The 14221-nt window shown below is 40.6% G+C and overlaps 1 protein-coding gene across 1 annotated transcript in view; it reads right to left on the bottom strand.

Annotated features, from left to right (window-relative positions):
* Window positions 1-14221, bottom strand: part of DDAH1 (dimethylarginine dimethylaminohydrolase 1) — a 192865-nt gene that overhangs the window by 60290 nt on the left and 118354 nt on the right. Inside the window, exon 2 of the mRNA XM_004480899.4 lies at window positions 10061-10160. Coding sequence (XP_004480956.1) covers window positions 10061-10160 — 100 coding nt within the window. The remainder of the gene's footprint in view (window positions 1-10060; window positions 10161-14221) is intronic.

Genomic DNA, 14221 nt, shown 5'->3' with positions numbered 1-14221 from the left:
ATTAATAAAGTATAAATCCCTCCAAAGGTAAAACCAATGGTATATGGTATAATCATTTTTGGAGCCTTTTCATTATTCCAATAATAACAGTAAAAACAAAAGCAAACAAAACTCATCCCCTCTCAATCTCTCTATGCTTCCCCTTCCATTCTCTTTCCTTTTCTCTAGTTTATTTGTATTTATACTGTATGAAAGTCATATATATAATATCACACATATTCATATTTTACATGAGGTTTCACAAACCTGAATTTGATATAGGCTGCATCTCTTTCTCTCCTTTTCCTTGGAGGGATGGGTGCCCCTCTGCTGCTTTCACAGCTCTACTCATGGGATTTTTAAGCCAGCTGAGCCTCCTTTCCTTTGCCCCTCTCTCTTCTGGGTAGTATCTCGCCTTCCCTTGGTGTCCTGGGTCCCAGAGCAGCCCTGCAGAGAATCTCCGCCTGAACTCTAGCTACTTTTTCTGGGAGAGAAGTGATCCCTCTGCCTCTCTAATCCTTCATCTTCCTGGAAGTCCAAAATAAAAAGTTTTTTTTAAAGAACATCTATAGCAGCATTGAAAATAGTAGACAGGAAGCAGACTTGGCCCAATGGATAGGGTGTCCGCCTACCACATGGGAGCGGTTCAAACCCCGGGCCTCCTTGACTCATGTGGAGCTGGCCCATGTGCAGTGCTGATGCACGTAAGGAGCGCTGAGCCACACAGGGGTGTCCCCCACGTAGGAGAGCCCCACATGCAAGGAGTGCACCTTGTAAGGAGAGCCGCCAAGCACGAAAGAAAGTTCATCCTGCCCAGGAGTGGTGCCACACACATGGAGAGCTGGCACAGCAAAATGATGCAACAAAAAGAGACACAGATTCCCAGTTCCACTGACAACAACAGAAGCAGACAAAGAAGAACACACAGCAAATAGAACAGACAAGTGGGGTGAGGGGGGAAGGGGAGAGAAATAAATAAAATAAATCTTTAAAAAAATAGTAGACAAAAACTGGAAAATTCCCAAATATACATCAGCAATAAAATGAAAAAATACATTAGGGAATAGTTTTACCATAGAATACTAAACAGCAGTGAAAATGGACAGACTACATCTATGTGCATCAATATAGATTAAAAGCAGAAAGTCATAGAAGAGTTCATATAGTATGACTCTAAAAATATACAGCTAAAAGGCAAACAAAACTAAACATATAATTTAGGAATACATATATAGAGGTGAAACTCAAAGAAAGACAAGACAATGATTAATACAAAATTTAGAGCAGTGGCTTACCTTAAGCTGAGGGGAGGAAGAGGTTGCAAGTGGGATACCACACAGGGTTTCTAGTATCACTTATTTCTTAAATTGGGTGGTGGGTACCAGGAGTTCATTTTATTATTGGTCATTTTTTTTTTTTTTGAGGTAGTGGGGGCTGGGTATTGAACCCGGGACTTTGTATGTGAGAAGCCAGTGCTCAATCACCGAGCCACATCGGCTCCCTTGAGTTGTTTTTGTTTGTTTGTTTGTTTGTTTGTTTTTTTAGGAGGCCCTGGGAACTGAACTTGGGACCTCGCATGTGGGAGGCGGAAGCTCGATTGCTTGAGTCACATCTGTTCCCTTAGTATTGGTCTTTAAACTGTACATAAACATTTTATAACTCTTTTTTTATATACCCTGTATAACAATAAAAATAAAGTAGAGGTAAGTTGATTTTGTATATTTAAGAGACCTGAGATTGGAACAATTTTTGCCAGTAGCTGCTTGCCTGACAGAAAGATTTCCCAGGAGAAACTGGAATTGGAAAGGAGTTTTCCTTCTGTCCATTTCCTAATAAATTACTAATGAAGTCCTGAGTTACAGAAGGAAGAGTATGCTGAGCACATGGAAAGTGCTAAATATTTCTGTTTCTTACCCAACTCTACCTCATACAGAAATTGAAAAGTAGGAAACAGAAGGCAAGACCAGACATTACTAGGCACTTCCTCCTTGGATTCAGCATACAGGTGATGAGTGAGGTGCCAGGCAGAGGAAGATCGTAATATCCCAATACTACCTCAGTTTTGACAAAAATAACTGTTAAGATATTAACTTAAGTATTGAATATACCACATCTGTGCTGGTTTGAGTCTTTTGTGGACCCTTTCCTTAAAGTGAACCCATTCCTGTGCCTGTAAACCCATCGCAGATGGGATGTTCTGACTGGAATCTTTCAAGGGCCTTTGACTAGTTTGCTGGACCCAGGGTGGGTCTTAATGCTCTTATTGGAGTCCTTTATAAATGGAGGACTAAAAAGCTGCAGACAGAGAGAAAGCCGCAGAGATGGAGAGAAGGAACCCAGGAACTCAGAGAGGAACCCAGGACAAAGGAAGCTACAGATGGAGCCGCTTCTCGCAGCTGAAGCAACGAGACCTGGAAGAGAAGCAGATGCCTCCGTGTGCTTGACATGAGAGGGAGACTCCAGGAGTGCCTGTCTTCTGATGATGCGTTGATCTGGATACTTAGCCTCAGAACTGTCAGCTTTTAACCTAATAAATTCCCATTGTAAAAGCCAACCTAGTTCTGGTATCTTGCTACCAGCAGCCTTTAGCAAACTAAAATAACATCCAAAAGTCTACAGGGAGTGTCAGAGAAAAGCTTCCATGTCTGTCTTAGAAGTCATGGCAAAAACATTAGGCTTGATATGGACAGACCTTTGACCGAAGGAGGAAGTTCCTTTTATAAGTTGTGCTATATAGCACCAAGAAGAGTTCTAGGGGGTCTGTTCAGATCAGCTGCTAAGAAAACGAAATGGCTATGAAAATAGCTTGTTTTAAACCACACTTCAAATGTTATCAGTACTTGACTTATAATAAGTGATTTATTATATAGTTATGTACTGGTGAAAAAGTTTAATTTCAGAGAAGTCTATACATCTAGCTTTCCATGAAAGCCTATTTTCTGAGATGGGTTTGTTCTATGGTTCCATGCTATCAAAAAAAATTGAAAGTGCCATCAATGGGTGACAAAAAGAATAGTCTAAGAGGGACTTACTGGGCAGATTCAAGGAATGCCTGAGTCTGGCTGGGCATAATCAGAGCTGAGAATTCACAACAGGCCTCTTTGATTCCTTGCTCTGTTTTTTGGGGGGGCTACATTTCTCAAATTGGCATGCAAACTAAGCCCCAGAGGCAGGGCCATTGCCTCTGACAGTTGCAACACAGGCTGTGCAGTGCCCACTCCACGGGATACCCTTCACACAACCTCTGAGGAGGGTGGTGTCCCTGGAGTTGGGCAGCATTCTGCCTCTCCCCATAGGCTTGTGGCACTGAGCAAAGAGCTACTCACATGTCACAGGATAATCACTCCCCCTCTTTCTGGAACAATAATTGTGTCCTTTTGTCATAATTCAAAACATTATTTTTATATTAAAACAAAGAAAGCCATGTTTTAGTTATATACTTGGGATTCAGTGCAAAATTCACATCAGCTAACAAGAAATTTCATGTTTTCAATGAGCCACTTGAGGCTACATATCCAAATCCCTGGGAACCAGCCTATGAAATATGTAGTTAATCTCTGACATTTAGGAGGAAATAAATTCTTACCATAAATTAAAAATTACCATTGCTTAGACAACCAGCAAGATGGCAGTGGAGCAAGGAGCTCCTAGAGTCAGCTCCTGCTACAGGGCAGTTAGTAAACACCCAGAGTGCTCTAGAGCTAGCTGAAGCACCTGTTTGGGGCTCCAGGAGGCCAGAAGAGCATCCTGTCACATCCTTGAAGGAATGGAAGGAGGAGACTGCCCATCTGCAGAGAAGACTTGTAAGGAGAGCACTCCACGCCCTGGATGCTGGTGCCCATCCTCCACTGGAGGCACAAGCCACCTCGGGAGCTGTTCCGTAGCTGGAATAGAAAGCTCCACTTTCCAAAAATGGGAAAGGCAGAGATGGCTGGGCACCACCTTCAGCTACTGATGGTAAACTCGGCTGGCTAAAGTGTAACCCTAAGAACAGCTAAAGTTTGAACATGTACAAGCCGCCAGGAGCCGCCATCTTAACTCTGAGCCTGACAGGAGGGGGAACAGAGTGGACTGAAAATCACATTGCTGGTGGGGACCAGCTTCTTTCCATCCAGGTCAGATTGCGGCTCTAGCCTAGGTCCCAGACCCACCTCCAGCAGGTTGGAAGCTGGGGGGACCTGAGCCAACCTCTCTGGGAAATTACTGCCAAGCTGAGGAGGATGGTGATCATTCTGCTTTGGCAGCACAGGCCACCCCAGGAGCTCTTCTGTGGCTGGAATTGGAAGCTTCATTTCCCAAAAAACGGGAGGAAGAGATGGTTGGCCCGATTTCAGCTACTGATTAGTAAATTCGGCTGGCTAAAGTATAAGCTTAAGAACAGCTAAAGTACGAACTGTCCAAGTTGGAAAGAGGCCAGTGGCTGCCATTTTAACTCCACCCCCAGCATGAGGGAAGCCTGGCTGACTGGAAATCACAGTGACATTAGGAACCAGTTTCTTTCACCCAGATTGCCCTGCCTCCAGAGTGTAGGCTTCAATCCTACCTCTGTCAGGGAGGAGGCTGGCAGGCTCTGCACCAGCCTATCCAGGTAACTGCAGGTACAATTGGCTGGCAAAGACTGAATAATCAGAAGTCTACCAGGAGACTGCGGTCAATCTTGGACCCGTATTGCACAGACTGCTGCCTACACCTGCAGTTCCATCCCCACCCCAGGCAGGGCAGAAAGAGGCATGAAGCTTCATCAGTCTCTCTGGGCAACTACAGTCTCCACCTGGACAACTTGGATTATTCCACACAGCTGTGACTCTGTCCCTAACCCTGGCAAAGGAGAAAATTGGGAGAAGCGTCATCCATTCCTGGGGTAATGAGGGCAGCTTGAGCCTCCACAGCTTATAGCACCAACTACATCCCTGACTCCTATTGCACAACCAGCAAGGGAGAAAGGGCAGGAAGCCCTAAACTAAACAGAAAAACTGCACACAGAATAAAAACTCTAGTAAGCCAGATGCCAAGACATCAACAAAAAATTACAATCCACAGCAAGAAACAGGAAGATATGGCCCAGTTAAAGGAGTAAGATAAGCCTCCAGATGAGATAAAGGGGTTGAGACAACTAATCATAGATATTCGAACAAAACTCCTTAATAAATTCAATGAGATGGCTAAAGAGATTAAGGATATTAAGAAGACACTGGATGAGCACAAAGAATTTGAAAGCATGCATAGAAAAAGAGCAGATCTTACAGGAATGAACGGCGCAATAAATGAAATTTTAAAAAACACTGGAATCATATAATAGCAGATTTGAGGAGGCAGAAGAAAGGATTGGTGCACTTAAAGAAATGGCCTCCAAAAGTGAACATACAAAAGAACAGATAAAGAAAAGAATGGGGGAAATGGACTTGGCCCAGTGGTTAGGGTGTCTGTCTACCACATGGGAGGTCCGCGGTTCAAACCCCGGGCCTCCTTCACCCATGTGGAGCTGGCCCATGCGCAGTGCTGATGCGCGCAAGGAGTGCCGTGCCACGCAGGGGTATCCTCTGCTTAGGGGAGCCCCACGCACAAGGAGTGCGCCCGTAAGGAGAGACGCCCAGCGTGAAAGAAAGTGCAGCCTGCCCACGAATGGCGCCGCCCACACTTCCCGTGCCCTGATGACAACAGAAGCGGACAAAGAAACAAGACCCAGCAAATAGACACAGAGAACAGACAACTGGGGGAGGGGGGGGAATTAAATAAATAAATAAATCTTTAAAAAAAAAGAAAAGAATGGAAAAAATTGAACAAGGTCTCAGGGAACTAAATGACAGCAAAAAGTATGGAAACATACATGTCATGGGTGTCTCAGAAGGAGAAGAGATGGGAAAAGGGGCAGAAGGAATATTTGAAGAAATAATGGTAGAAATTTTCCCAACCATATTGAAGGACATAGATACCCATGTTCAAGAAGCAAACGTACTCCCATCTGAAAAAAATCTGAATAGACAAACTCCGAGACACATACTAGTCAGAATGTCAAATGCCAAAGACAAAGAGAATTCTGAGAACAGCAAGAGAAAAGCAACGTATAACATAAAAGGGATACCCAATAAGATTAAGTGCTGATTTCTCACCAGAAACTACGGAGGCAAGAAGACAGTTGTCTGATATATTTAAGATGCTACGAGAAGAAACCTTCCGGCCAAGAATCTTATATCTGGAAAGATTGTCTTCCAAAAATGAAGGCAAGACTAGAATATTCACAAATAAACAGAAACTAAGAGAATTTCTAACCAAGAGACCAGATTTTCAGGGAATTCTAAAGGGTGTGCTAGAGTTTGAAAAGACAGGAGAGACAGACCTGGAAGAGAGTCTAGAAATGAAGATTATATCAATAAAATTAAGTAAAAGTGTCAAAAGAGTGGTGAAAATAAAATATGACAGATAAAACTCAGTCAGGAATAAACTTAACCAACAAAGTAAAGCACTTGTATTCAGAAAACTGCAACTCAATGTTAAATCAAAATAGTCCTAAATAACTGGAAGAACATTCCATACTCATGGATTGGAAGACTAAAAATCATTAAGATGTCAATTCTACTCAAATTGATATACAGATTCAATGCAATCCCAATAAAAAAATTCCACCAGCATTTAAAAAAAAATTGAAAACACGATTATCAAATTTATTTGGAAGGGTAATGGGTCCAGAATAGCAGAAACATCTTAAAAAGGAAAAGCAAACTCTCTTCTCCAGACTTTAAATCACATTACCTAGCTATAGTGGTAAAAACAGCATGGTACTGACATAAAGAAAGACACATAGTCCAATGGAACCAAATGGATGGTTCAGAAACAGACCCTCACACATATGGTTAAGTGATTTTTGACTAGCCTGTCAAACCCACACAGCTTGGGCAGAATAGTCCATTCAACAAATGGTGCTAAAAACTGGATATCCATAGCCAAAAGAAGGAAACAGGGCCCCTATCTCACATCTTATCCAAAAATTAACTCAAAATGGATCAAAAACCTAAAAATAAAAGCAAGAACCATAAAGCTTCTAGAAGAAATTGTAGGAAAATATCTTCAAGACCTGGTGGTAGGTGGTAGATTCTTAAAGGAGATAAGAGGAGGACTGAGATGGACTACTAATGTTTAATGTATGTTGAAGTTTTAATTAGCTTTAATGAAGTGTGGAAATGTATAGAGTGAATGGTAAGACGTAGTGAGTAACAGCTAGTTTATAAATGGGGATGTGCCTGAAATTGGTGGTTTAAGTATGTAAATGCCAGTTGACAGAGTACTGGAGAATAATCTAGGAACTGAATAGCACAATAAACCAAGAGGTGGATGAGAACTGTGGTTAATGGTACAGATGCAAGAGTGTCCACTGTTAGCTAGAGCAAATGTATATCACTATTGCAGGGTGGTGGGAATGTGGAGAAGCATAGGAAAAATACAGCTGGAGTGACCTGGGACTGTGGTTAGCAGTAATAATATAATATTCCTGCATCTATGCCAAAGATGTACTGTGTTGATAATGGGGCAGTATGTAAAATGTGAGCCAAATCTACACTATGGACATGGTAACAATCAGATGATATTATCTTACCTGTAACAAATGCTCCACCACATTGTGGTGTGTTGATAGGGGGGTGATGTTTGTGAATTCTGCACATGTGCACAATTGTTTTATAGGTTTACAATTTTTTTTTTTTTTTTTTTAAAGATTTATTTATTTATTTAATTTCCCCCCTCCCCTGTTGTCTGTTCTTGGTGTCTATTTGCTGTGTCTTGTTTCTTTGTCCGCTTCTGTTGTCGTCAGCGGCACGGGAAGTGTGGGCGGCGCCATTCCTGGGCAGGCTGCTCTTTCTTTTCACGCTGGGCGGCTTTCCTCATGGGCGCACTCCTTGCGCGTGGGGCTCCCCCACGCGGGGGACACCCTTGCGTGGCACGGCACTCCTTGCGCGCATCAGCACTGCACGTGGGCCAGTTCCACACGGGTCAAGGAGGCCCGGGGTTTGAACCGCGGACCTCCCATATGGTAGACGGACGCCCTAACCACTGGGCCAAAGTCCGTTTCCCAGGTTTACAATTTTTGTCATAAAAAAATATTTAAAAAATAATAATAGGGTGGTTTGGGGAAAACTACATCAAATGTAAGATAAGGACTATAATTGGTAGTAAGATTTTGACAAGATTCTTTCATAATTTGTAACAAACGTTTCACGACAATGCAAGGTGTTGATGGAGGCATGTAAGGGACCCCTGTATGATGTTATGTATGCATGCTTTGTAAGTTCACAACTTTTCTATACACTTAATTGTTTATGCATATTTACATACCAATGATATAAAGATAATAATAATAGGGAGGGTTGGGGGAAATACTTTGGTTAGTAGTAATATTTTGACAATGCTCTTTAATCATTAGTTAAAAAGGTTTATCAACAATGCAAGGTATTGGTGGTAGGGTGAGGTACGAGAGTCCTGCATGATGTTATATATGTTTGTTTTGTAAGTTCACAACTAGTACTATACATTTATTTATGTATGTTTATGTATGAGTGATATACTTCTTTAAAAAAATTGCCATTGATTTTCTTGTTCATAATATAATCAGAATGAACTGAGGGATCCAGATTTTAGCACAGGATTTTACAAAACAATAATATGATCATAAAGAATTAGAAAGACTAAATGCAAAATTACTGTTTCCATAGTTTATTATACCCAACCTATAAACTGATTCCAATTAGATTAATAATAATATTAGATGTTTATATTTTGTTGACTTCTGCTATTATTCATCCAGCATTAAACCAAGGCAATTTGCATTGACAATTATTTAAATTCATCTAGTCATATAAGAAGATAATCTTGAATTAAGAATCTTTTAGGGAAACAGACTTGGCCCAGTGGTTAGGGTGTCCGTCTACCACATGGGAGGTCCATGGTTCAAACCCCGGGCCTCCTGGACCCATGTGGAGCTGGCCCATGTGCAGTGCTAATGCACGCAAGGAGTGCCATGCCACGCACAGGTGCCCCTGTGTAGGGGAGCCCCACGCACAAGGAGTGCGCCCTGTAAGGAGAGCTGCCCAGCGCGAAAGAAAGTGCAGACTGCCCAAGAATGGTGCTGCACATATGGAGAGCTAACACAACAAGATGACGCAACAAAAAAAAGAAACATAGATTCCCGTGCCGCTGACAACAACAGAAGCGGACAAAGAAGAAGATGCAGCAAATAGACACAGAGAACAGGTAACTGGGGCGGGGAGGAAGGGTAGAGAAATTTAAAAAAAAAGAATCTTTTAAATGCAAACTAGATTTAGTTTTACAACGGAAAACTATGCAACTCACAAACTCGTGTCTTTCATAAAAGAACATGGTAGAAGCAAGCTATAAAATGGTATGTGCAGATGGATAACATTCTTGAAAAATATGTGAATGTACGCACTAAAAATATTAAAAGACTATACACCCAAACAATGAAGTACTTATCTTCAAATGGAAGGCCATTTAGATTTTTTCTTTTGTGTTTTTTTAAAGATTTATTTATTTTTATTTATTTTTATCCCCTTTCCCACTGCCCCCCCAGTTGTCTGCTCTCTGTGTCCATATGTTGTGTGTTCTTCTGTGTCTGCTTGTATTATTGTCAGTGGCACAGAGACTATTTCTTTTTGTTGCATCATCTTGCTGCATCAGCTCTCCATGTGTGCGGCGCCATTCCTAGACAGGCTGCACTTTTTTTCGCACTGGGCAGCTCTCCTTACGGGGGGCACTCCTTGCGCAGAGGGCTCCCCTATCGGGGGACATCCCTACATGGCACAGCACTCCTTGCGTGCATCAGCACTGCATGTGGGCCAGCTCATCACATGGGTAAGGAGGCCCTGGGTTTGAACCCTGGACCTCCCATGTGGTAGGTAGATGCTCTATCTGTTGAGCCAAATCTGCTTCCCTTTTGTGCTTTTTTGTATTTTCCCAATTCCCTGCATTTAGCATCTATCACATTGGAAATAATAATAAAAACTATAATGATATAAGTGAATAAAAAAAAAGTAATAGGAATATTTTTGGAGAGGAGAAATAAGTACAACTATACCTGTGAACAGGACGTCTCCACCATCTAAGGTTGCATTTTCATCTTTCATCTCTATGATATTGAGCTGAAGCTTTTCTAATGCTTCTTTCATCATATCAACCTGTTGAAAATGAAATGACTCAAATGAATATTTACCCATTTCTTAAAAACAAAAGTAGCCATTTAAAACTTTTGAACAACAGATCACACTCACGTGTGTACATGTGCACACACATACACCCTTGTGAACATATGTGGTATAGTGAAGGACCAAACATTATTAATTTTAGAAAGGAAATTATGTTAGAAGTTGTCCAATTTTACCCCCTTCTAGTTTAAGGCTGAGTCACTATAATTGTCCCTTTTTCTGTTGGAGGCTAAGTTAGGACCCATGAGTCAAGAAAGGTGGGAGGCATGGTACTCAGTACCCCTACCTTACGCAAAGTACAAGAACTAATTTTAAACCTTACAGCCATTAGTCAGTCATTGGTCAGTAGAAATTATACAGATGGAGGACAATGTGTAGAAGGAACATCAATGACAATAACTAGTAACTTGAAGTCTCAGCCCATAGCAAAGTCATTATTTTATATTCAAATATATTTTAAACATGCACAGCTTCTCTGCAAATCAGAACAGTTATTTAAGTTTGCACTTGAACTTTTAAAACCCAGCTCACTAGATTGCAATCAAACCAAAGAAAATTTGGAAATGAATTTCAGGGATTTTCTATGATTCAGGGCATGGTCTAAAGCACAGACAAGTAGAGAACTTTTCTAGTGAGGTTCACATTAATACAAGAAAAACAAAATTAAGGCATAACAAATGCCCTTTGAACTTTGTAATTTAATTCAAGTCCTTCCAGCTTCAGCAAAACAATTTTAAAAAATTGAAGGTCTGTGTAACCTCTAACACAGTGAAGACATATGTTGAGAAGTGAATAGGGGCTATGGGCAAAACAAGAGCTCATATGAACACAGAGCACTGGGAAAAGCAGGTAGTTCTGCCAAAACACACCATGATGAGTACACATAGTGAATTGTCAATGAGGAGTTTAGAGACAAATATAGCAGAGTAACTTGTAAAGTAATAAAAATATGGAAATACTTTAACAAGTCTGACATTCATGCAGTCTCCAACATTAAAGAGGATACAAAGTAAAATAAATATATCATCTCATCCTTGTCCTGGAACTCATGTAAAAATTCCACGAACCAGAGTGACTCAGAACAATAAAAAATTATTTCCACAGATGAAATAGTCAATGTTGTAATGAATACAACTAATGACCTCTTTTAAGAGCAGCATAGGTTCTTCTATGTAACGGGAAGTGGTATTATTGCTATAGTATAGAAAAGAAGCAAAACAACATTTACCATGACTTGTTGGACTACAGTAAACCCAGCAAAACAAACAACTGTTTTCCTTCTGGCATCTCTGTCTCTGTGACCATGGAAAATACAGGAAGAAAGATAAAGAGAATTGTGCTACTGTTACCTTTCGCTACTATTCTGAATAGTAACTTAACATTTATATTACAAATTAACATTTCAAAGATTACTAGGAGTTCAGCAATAGCATGGACTTTGGTCTGGAAAGTTTATATGTAACATCTCTTCCCAAGAAATTTATTCAACTTTTAAGAGTTTAAAACAGAAGTAGGAAGGCTACTACATACCAGCTTCAGATACACTATGTTTTGCTGAAAGCCTTATGCCTTTCAAAATTAAGGGTTTAGAGGACAAAATGTTTGTGGTTTCTCAAAAGTTAAAACAGCTGTCCTGACATTAGAAAACTGGTTTTTGTGCAATGGCAGTATTTTGTTTTGTTTAAACTTTCAGTCACATCAATATAAACAAAGTCATCAGGACAGTTATACCAGACATTGATGATAGATAGTTCATTAGTTTCAGAGTTAAGGGCATGGGCGAGTTTAAACACTTTTTAAACATCAAGTAAACAGTGTTGAGAACTGCAGGACCATATGGCATCAGATCGACAAGGCTAACCTCAGGGAGATTTCTGGAGAAGCAACAGGGTGGCTGTCCGCTGGGAACCGCACACTCTTGGCACAGGGGTTCCAGTGAATCAGACAAACCCAGCTGCACACAGGCCCAGCGTTGCCTTTACACATGGGCCCATAGCAAGCCAGCTCTTCAGGCAGACAGAACACTAAATATAACTATAGGAATGGGGATTTTTACAGGAAAAGATCCAAACCATGAACCTTCAAGAAACTGCCTGTTCTGCGGTTACACAGCCAGGGTTAATGTTGACTTAATTAACTTTTAAGAGGGGGGAAAAATATGACCAAACAACAGAGCCACCTTTCATTGAGACCTTAATCCTGCAGAATAGAACTCAGCATTACTCAGGATGGAGAGAAACTGTCAGAACAAACAATATTAATTCCAAAGGTTGAGCTGAATGGGTCTATTTTAGCCCCTGAAATTAGAAATATATAGGGTAAATTAGAAAAATGATCTAAATTAATTTATATCTTAACTATATAAATTTCCATATTCTATTCTAGGGATTTACAAGAATTTCCTTCCATTCCCTTTGACTCGCTATGCATTTTTATTTCACTTTTTTTACTTTATACTCCCATTTCTTTCTGCCCCATCTTTTCTCCTCCCATCCTTTGCTACAGACCTTTTCTGGCTATAGTGGGCTCCAGCCACCTTTAATACTTCTGGTCATTCAACCCACACTTCTTTTCTTCAAGAGCTGGTAATTGAGGTAATTGTTTTTGCTTTTTATTCTTCCTCTTTCCCTCTCTTCCTCCTCATGCTGGGGAGTGTTAGTATAGAATTATGATCAAGAGCATGAGGTTCAAACCCTAGCTCTGCTACTTGTTAGCTGAGTAAACTTGGGTTGTTTAACTTTCTGAGCCTCAGTTTTCTCACCTTTAAAATGGGTGTTTATTCATAATAGTATCAACTTCCTAGACTCCCCCTGATCATTAAATACATGTAAAGCACTTAGCTCAGAACCTGGCATGTAGAAAATGTTCAATAAATGTTAGATAAGACTTTTATTTTGATAAACTCCAGCTTGTGCACACCCAGTGACAAATACCTGTGCTATGCAACTGATGCACAAGAGAAAAGTGGCTGCTTTTTCTTGCATTTGGAGAAGTTTCTCGTGTTTTACCACCTCATGACAGATCCCATCTGCTTTCCAGTGAATTAAAATTACAATCTTTTCTGCAAAGCTGGTGCAAAGATAGAGCACATACACTGAACACACATTTAAATTTAAATCATTTAAATTTGATTCTCTTCCAGCTCCTGGAAGCTGTCAGATATGTGGTAGATTTCTTGAATGATCTCTGCTTTGAAACAATCCTCTGGAAGCACAACCTACGAAAGCCTGTTTGGTAAGATGTCCCAAAGGACTCAAAAGACTGTGTATGTCAGCCTAGATGATCTAGAATGATGGTACTGACACAGGATACCACCGTGCTAACAGACCCAACCAGTAAAGAATTACCCTCGCCGCAATGTCTGGTCTCCCTTTCTTACTTTTCCTGTTTGCTCTCTTCTTACTTTCTTTCATGTCTCTCATTTCTCTCCCCTGATTTGTCGTCATCCTGACTTCTCATTTCACCCCTACTGGGTTCTCATGTGAGTGGAAAGAACCCAGGATATGAATGCTGGCTCTGCCATTTACTAGCTATGTGACTTGAGATGAGTTAACCTCTCTGTGCCTCGGTTTCCTCATCTTAAAACAGGGAAAGGTTTTCTCTCTAACAGGGATCATACAAGTAACAGATGAGATAATACATGTAAAGGCTGAAGCTCACTGCCTGGCACGTGGTGCTCAAAACCACACTGTGCTGTTGTTATTATTTTGCCCCAAAGAAATAAAAGTTATTTATACCAGTTTCAGCATTAAAAAAATCTTTTGAGCCCAACTCATCTTCTCTTCTTGTAAAATCTCTCCCAAACCCCAAGCATCAGAAACTCAAATTCCATAATATAAAACAAGATCAATAAAAAACCTTATAAACATTTACCGAGGAGCTATATTCACAATACCTTACAATAGCACTGTAATTTAGTGTAACACACTTTACTTAGATGCAGTATTTTCCAGTTGACCCTGCCAACAGTTTATTTTTGCTGCATATTTTCAATAATGCCCATTCTAAATATTTTGCATATTCCTGATGGACTC

Source organism: Dasypus novemcinctus, chromosome 9 (genome assembly GCF_030445035.2).
Source record: "Dasypus novemcinctus isolate mDasNov1 chromosome 9, mDasNov1.1.hap2, whole genome shotgun sequence".
NCBI lineage: Eukaryota > Metazoa > Chordata > Mammalia > Cingulata > Dasypodidae > Dasypus > Dasypus novemcinctus.
Note: the sequence above shows the minus strand (reverse complement) of the source record. Positions and strands in the feature narration are given on the sequence as shown.